The sequence below is a fragment of the Symsagittifera roscoffensis genome, chromosome 2 (assembly GCF_963678635.1).
Source record: "Symsagittifera roscoffensis chromosome 2, txSymRosc1.1, whole genome shotgun sequence".
NCBI classification, from domain to species: Eukaryota; Metazoa; Xenacoelomorpha; order Acoela; family Convolutidae; genus Symsagittifera; species Symsagittifera roscoffensis.
Window position 1 is genome coordinate 70,815,945 of NC_087063.1, and position 7,849 is coordinate 70,823,793.

Genomic DNA, 7,849 nt, shown 5'->3' on the forward strand with positions numbered 1-7,849 from the left:
TATCTGTCCAATTTCGTCCACAATAATTTCAAAGTTTATCGCTCAAGTAATTTGCATCGAAAAATTCAAACTTTGTGCAATCCAATTCGGTCTATGAAAAAATTTGAATTAGTTAAGCATTTTATAACATGAAGAGCTCGTACTTAAACGAGTCAATTTGTCAAAAGAGTCAATTTTTTTTGCGCAAATTGATTCAGTCTATGACATAGCTTGAAATAGTTCAAAGTTTCATCGCTCGAAAAGCTGGCATAGAAAATTTTAACTTATTGCGAAGCAGTTCGGCCTATGAAATAACTGCTCCTAAACTGTCATCACGGCGCTAGCTTTTTATGAACAATTTTCAATTGCTAACAAGATTGCTCGTATCAGGGCGAAGCCCTGAAAGTTCCGACTGCCTTTTAAGGTTTATGGAGCAGTAATAACATTAAAAAATTCACTGAAACAAAACAAAATGAACAAAAAAAATTTATAAATATTGAAATTTTTGATGAAAATCATCACCCCACACGCCATATAAAGTACAAAAGGATAGATTTTGCTCCTTGTAACAACCAATTATGGCAAATAAGCTTTTTAAACCAACTTGGAACGATTTCTAAGACGGATTAACTCTCCGCTTACGCGTTAATAGCGCGAAATATATCGCGCGTTAATTGTACCAAATTGGCCAAAATGGCAATTTTTAAACCCCCGTAACTCCCCCGTAACTTTACAAAAAATGATCACAGGTGAAATATCTTTTCAAATTTGAGCTCAGGACAACAATACCTTTCGAAAGATATTAAAAAAATCCGTCAAAAATGGCTAGTTAAAAAGTCTAAATTTGTCTGAAGAAAAAAAACCCACCCCGAGCACAAATATTTCGTTATTTTTGCATCGAAAGTCGGAACAAAAAGAGAGCCAATTGGGGTAATTGACGACTTTCTTTGTTGTTTAGAGCATATCGTTGTACAAAAATTATCAAAAACGGGTAATTTATAGACATTTTTGTTGGTTTGAGCTATCAAACGGATCCATTTCTAACTTTAATACGTTAAAGAAAGCAATCAGGCATAAGTATTTTTTTTGCTGAAATACATATTGAGAAGCAATAAAATCATCGATGAGAATGAATAAGAGCGACATCATGTTTTGTTTATATACACCTGAAGGAACTCAAGCGAGCAAAAATTGCTCGTAAAACCATGCCATAAACAAACATTTTTCTTTACTCTATTCAAAATTAAAACAAGACTGCTCGTATCAGGGTGAAGTCCTGAATGTTCCGACTGCCCATTAAGGTTTATGGAGCAGTAATATCGTTAAAAAATTAAAAGTAATTAAACCAAATGAAATTTTTTTTCTTCAAAAATTTGAAATTATTTCATAAAAATCATCCCCCCACACGCCATAAAAAGTACAAAAGGATAGATTTCGCTACTTGTAACAAATCAATCATGGCAAATAAGCTTCGTTAAACCAATTTGGAACGATTTCTAAGACGGATTAAATCTCCGCTTACGCGTTAATAGCGCGAATTATATCACGCGTTAATTGTCCCAAATTGGTCAAAATGAATGATGTAAAAATCCAGTTTATGGAGCAGCAGTAATTACATTAAAAAAATTAAATGAAATAAAAAAAAGAAAAATTTTTTTCTAATTTTTTTTAATGAAAATCATCCCCCCACACGCCATATAAAGTACAAAAAGATAGATTTCGTTCCTTGTAACAAATCAATTATGGCAAATAAGCTTCGTTCAACCAATTTGGAACGATTTATAAGACGGATTAAATCTCCGCTTACGCGTTAATAGCGCGAATTATATCACGCGTTAATTGTCCCAAATTGGTCAAAATGGCCAAATAACTTTACGAAAAATGATCACAGGTGAAATATCTTTTCAAATTAAAACTCAAGACAACAATACCTTTTGAATGATGTAAAAATCCAGTTTATGGAGCAGCAGTAATTACATTAAAAAAATTAAATGAAATAAAAAAAAGAAAAATTTTTTTCTAATTTTTTTAAATGAAAATCATCCCCCCACACGCCATATAAAGTACAAAAAGATAGATTTCGTTCCTTGTAACAAATCAATTATGGCAAATAAGCTTCGTTCAACCAATTTGGAACGATTTATAAGACGGATTAAATCTCCGCTTACGCGTTAATAGCGCGAATTATATCACGCGTTAATTGTCCCAAATTGGTCAAAATGGCAATCTTTAAGCCCTCATAACTTTACGAAAAATGATCACAGGTAAAATATCGTTTCAATTTTAAGCTCAAGCCAACAATACCTTTTGAATGATGTAAAAAAATTCCGTCAAAAATGGCTAGTTAAAAAGTCGAAATTTGTCTGAAGAAAAAAAAACCCACCCGAGCACAAATATTCCGTTACTTTCGTACCGAAAGTCGGAACGATTATTGTTCCGACTTTCGATACGAAAGTAACAGAATATTTGTGCTCGGGGTGGGTTTTTTTTCTTCAGACAAATTTCGACTTTTTAACTAGCCATTTTTGACGGAATTTTTTTACATCATTCAAAAGGTATTGTTGGCTTGAGCTTAAAATTGAAACGATATTTTACCTGTGATCATTTTTCGTAAAGTTATGAGGGCTTAAAGATTGCCATTTTGACCAATTTGGGACAATTAACGCGCAATATATTTCGCGCTATTAACGCGTGAGCGGAGAGTTAATCCGTCTTAGAAATCGTTCCAAATTGGTTGAACGAAGCTTATTTGCCATAATTGATTTGTTACAAGGAACGAAATCTATCTTTTTGTACTTTATATGGCGTGTGGGGGGATGATTTTCATTTAAAAAAATTAGAAAAAAATTTTTCTTTTTTTTATTTCATTTAATTTTTTTAATGTAATTACTGCTGCTCCATAAACCTTAAAAGGCAGTCGAAACATTCAGGGCTTCGCCCTGATACGAGCAGTCTTGTTACATATAGTTACAAAATTGCAATGCCAATAGTTTTATTCTTATTACTGTCGGTACCATGTGAAACCAAAATTATAACTCTCATTAGAATTGCTCATTTTAAATATGGAAAACTTTCCCAGTTTGAAAAACTTTTAGCGAACAATTGTACCAATGGATTGAGAATTAAGCTATCTTTCTAAAACATTCTTCTCGCGATAGGGCATAATAAATTTTCTCTTAAAAACGTTTTGGTTCAGCATAGACCATAATCACCCTATTTTTCAAAAGAAAACATAGCCTTAGCTATCCCAGCATAAATTATGGCAGGCGACAAATAATCTAGTAAGAATATTCAAGTATCTTTGTATCGGCACCTCTAGTACTTCTCTCTATGCGTTTTCTGTTTTCATTTGCTTGGAATTTATACAAGCCCGGACAAAAGTGGATTAAGATTGTTTTAAATATCAAAAAAGATCAGATTTTTAAAAATGGTTTTGATCAACTTTAGAACGATTTAAATTGGTCTCATTTCGAAGTCGGAAAAAAATCAGATTGAATCAATTATGAAACAATTTAAACTGAGCATACTTCAAAGTGGCAAAACTCTATTTGGCTCAATTATAAATCGACTTCGAGAACTCAATATAAAATTGGAAAAAAATTACGTTGGATTCATATGTTTCTTGTCTTTATGTTTTGCTGTGTTTGAGAGACTCTTATTGATTTTCTTCCGTTTTTTAAAATGAGTTCTAAAGAAAATATTATACTATACTTTTTAACTTATGCTTTTCTGTCAAGTTGTAGTGCTAATTATTGGTTTTAAAAGACGCAAGACTGCTCGTATCAAGGCGAAGCTCTGATTATTTTGAATATTTTTTTGAGTTTTTTTTTAAACATCCTCTACACTCCTCCTATTTTAAGTCCAAAGTGATTTATTTTGCTTATGGTGAAGTATTAAATAGACCAAATAGCTCGCCTAATTCATTTTGGAACAATTTCTAAGTCTGATGAAATATCCGCTCACATATCCAAACATAAAATATATCGCGCGTTAATTGTCTCAAATTGGCCGAATTAGGAATCTTAAAACCCCATTATTTCACGAAGAATAATTACAGGCGAATTATATATTTTTTAAAATTTGAGCTCAGGATGTCAATGTTTTTAGAAAGAAAAGAAAAATTCTTTCAAAAGTTGCTAGTTAAAAGTTCGAAATTTGTCTGGAGGAAAAAAACCAACCCGAGCACAATTATTCCGGCATTTTTTTTGAGAATAGTCAGAATAATCTTAAGATAAAATGTAAATATTGCGCAGGGTAACTAATTGTTTCAAACTGAGTTTATAATTTTTTTTTAAAGTTGATGATTTTAAAAACAGGATGTGAAATACTTAAAATTAGTTTTCATCGGGACACTTAGATTGCAAAATTTTCAGTGGATCCCCTGAAACTAATAGTTTGCGCTGAGCAGTTCTTTCTGAAGTGATTTTAGAGATTTAGCTTGAGTATCGTTTTAATTTTTTGAATTCTGGAGCACAAACCGAATTCAAGGCGCCTAATTTTTTGGCATTTAATTTGATTTAAGTTCATTATCATTCCTAAAATGTACTTGGTTAACCGGTTTGGGTCAATTCAAAATCATCAAAGTAAAATAAAATAAAATTAATTCAAATCCATTTCTACCAGTGTGGATAAGGTACGATCTTTAAAATCATCATTCGATAGTTTGAAACTCGTTTTCAGCCTCCCAGTGTTTATGAATCAATTAATCTTTTTAGCTTTTTCGCTAAAATATTTTCACTTGCTATTCCAGCTTTTGCTTTTAATTTAAGCCAACGCTTTCTTAAATTCATTGTTAGCAGGGGACATATTTTCGAGTTTGATTAAAGAAGTCTGGAAAATTTATTAAAAAGGTTTCCACGTCAATTAGGCCGGTAAAATGAATACGATGAATCCGCTATCCTATAGAAATCTCAGGGTGAGCCCCAACTGCTACCCGGGTCGAGATCCCGCTCAAAAACCGCTCAAGATATGGACGGTTTGAGCGGTTTTTCAGCAAGATTTGAGCGGTTTGAGCGGTTTGGGCGGTTTTTTTTGGAAAAACCGCTCAAACCTTGCTTAAAAAACCGCTCAAAAACCGCTCATTTCTTGCGGTGATTTTGAACGGTTTTTCAAGCAAAATTTGAGCGGTTTTTAAGCGGTTTTGAGCGGTCTTATAAAGAAAACCGATAAAAACCAACAAAAAGGCCTGGAAAAGTAATGTGACCCCGGGTTGACCTCCATAAACCGAAAATGCTTATCTTACAATTTCCATATATGAAAAAACGCTTATCCTAGAACTTTTTTTACAATTTTCTGAGTCTATGAAACAAGGAAATTGTAGGATAAGCATTTTTTCATATATGGAAATTGTAGGATGATCATTTTTGGTCAACCCATGCTAAGATGCAGTTGAAATACTATCTAAAATTTAAAAAAAGTGCTTAACCGTTCTCAAATCAAGCAAGATTTTTTTCAATGTCTTGACCAAAAACAATGTGAGCGACTTTTTTCAAATGCTCGAGCAAAATAACCACTGGAAAATATGTAAGATTTGAGCGGTTTTTTTAGACAATTACGCTCAAAATCTTGCTTCAAAATGAGCGATTTGAGCGGTTTTTTAACGGTTTATCTAGAAAAACCGCTCAAAAACCGCTCAAAAACCGCGCAAGATTTGAACGGTTTTGAGCGGTTTATCAAAAAAAAACGCGCAAGATTTGAGAGGTTTTTGAACGTTTTTTTTTAGATAAACCGCTCAAATCTTGCGCTGTTTTTGAGCGTTTTTTTTTTTAGATAAACCGCTCAAAACCGTTCAAATTTTGCGCGGTTTTTTTAGATAAACAGTTCAAAAACCGCTCAAACCGCTCATTTTGAAGCAAGATTTTGAGCGTAATTGTCTAAAAAAAACCGCTGAAACCGCTCAAATCTTGCTTCAAATTAGGTGAAAAATCTCGACTCGGGTAAAGCGCTTCTTATGGAAATATGGAAAGAATAGTTGAAAGTGCTATGCAATCAGAAACTTTTCACAGAGTCTTACCTTATTTTTTCTTTCGAAAGGTATTTCGCAAAGTAGAAAAATAAAAGTGCATACGAGATTTCCGTAATCAAAATTTTTTTTCGAGTTCCGCAGCTCCAGATTATGACTAGAGTGAGCTAACTGGCTCTTCCGTACGTCACTTTAATAATTTGAGCAAATAATACAATACTGTAACCCATTACTTAATTTATTTTTCAGCCCGAAAAGTATCAAAAACATCAACAGTCACACCAACAAAAACAACGACAATAATAACAACAACAACAACCCTCAGATGCATCAAACGAGTGACGTCAGAGCAATGACAAATAAAAACTGCTCAGAGTTGTGCAAAATTGGCAACTTCACTTTGGAGCGAGAAGATTTCCCGGAGAAGGGTTTGATAGTGGAGCGATTCCAGTGCAAGCGACACGAGGGAACGACCCATTTGTGTGAACGACACATCGACACCCGGCGCGACCCCAGTAGCAGCCCCGAGGCCGAGAGAAAGACTCGGGTGGGGGGACCGACAGGAGGAGGAGGGGGGACGAATAGGCGAAGCTGCAAACGGCAGCAGCTGCAACACTTGCCATTGGAGGACGAGCCGCCGCAGATGAGCAGCAGCGGCAATCAATCAGCCGAACAATATCATCAAAGACAGAGTGGATCACTGCAGCATATGGACATGCGAAGCTACAACAAAAGTCATGATCAATACATCAGCAATAGCTGCACAGCTTCGAGTCGGTCCATGACAGACTATAGCAGTAATGGCCATAAGAACCAGAAGATGCCGAGCAGTAGACACAAACCGACCGCTAGTCATCGCATGTATTACAATTCACCATCTGATTTGGGCATTTTCCATGTATGAAATCAAATAGAATTGTATAGTAGCTACTGTATAATAAACTTGCATAAACTCTTTAACGAATAACAATCAGAAGTGCTATTCAAAAAAAGCAATCTAAAGGGCAACTTGTGGATGTTTTCAATGAAAAATAGGCAAAACAAACGAAAAACAAACGAAAAATGAAAAACAAACAAAATCTTATTTGTTTTTGATATCAATTTCTTTGTTCCAGAAAAAAGTTGTTCTCGCAGTTGTGACCAAAATTAGCCTAGGGCTCTGAAATCAGCTGAAAAATGAAGTGTTTTAGTTGGACAGTTAAAAAGCAATAAAATAACAAAAGTCGAATTTTCAAGCATTATTTTATTAAATTCTGCTTCAAATTGCATTGAAGCTAAAGAAAACAAGACTGCCCGTATAAGACTGCTCGAAACAATAATGACTACAGTTTTGTTGAGCTGTAGAGCTTTTCTTTATCTCTTCTATTTCTGATGGGCTCAATTGCACCGTGAATTAAATTTGGCTCTTTTTCCTCCCCCTATCAGCGAAGTTTTACAAATCAAGTCTTCGATCACAATGTCCGATTGTTATGAAAATTGGCATATTATTAGGCATGATTAATTATAAGCCACGAAAAACATAATTGGTATTCATGCCAATCATTGTAAAGCAATTGTAAATCCATAAAGTTGAAATTAATGCCAGACGGGACGGGGTGCATGAAAAAGGGTCGTAAGTTTAACCACTGTCTTTAATTATGAGTAGAAATATAGACTTAATCAGTGCTATCTATAATCCCAAATATCAAGATAAATGTTCCAAAAAAACAGTTTTTCAAAAAAAACTAGCTGGCTTCTCAATCAAGTTCCTTCAAACGAAGTGTGCTCCACTGAATTGTAGAAGTTTTTTCAGGGGAAGGCAAGTGAAAATATATAGGGCCCAAGGTCCATCAAAAAATTTTTTGTATTTCACACAATTTTGCTAAACGTTTTTTGCTACGAAGGTAATTTTTTCTAAAAAAAATGAAC

At 34.1% G+C, this 7,849-nt stretch overlaps 1 protein-coding gene across 1 annotated transcript in view; it reads left to right on the forward strand.

The window, feature by feature from the left end:
* The window catches only part of LOC134840413 (putative uncharacterized protein DDB_G0274535), a 33,615-nt gene extending 26,236 nt beyond the window's left edge, over window positions 1–7,379 (forward strand). Inside the window, exon 3 of the mRNA XM_063856195.1 lies at window positions 6,191–7,379. Coding sequence (XP_063712265.1) covers window positions 6,191–6,845 — 655 coding nt within the window. The 3' untranslated portion in view covers window positions 6,846–7,379. The remainder of the gene's footprint in view (window positions 1–6,190) is intronic.
* Window positions 7,380–7,849: the final 470 nt, after the last annotated feature.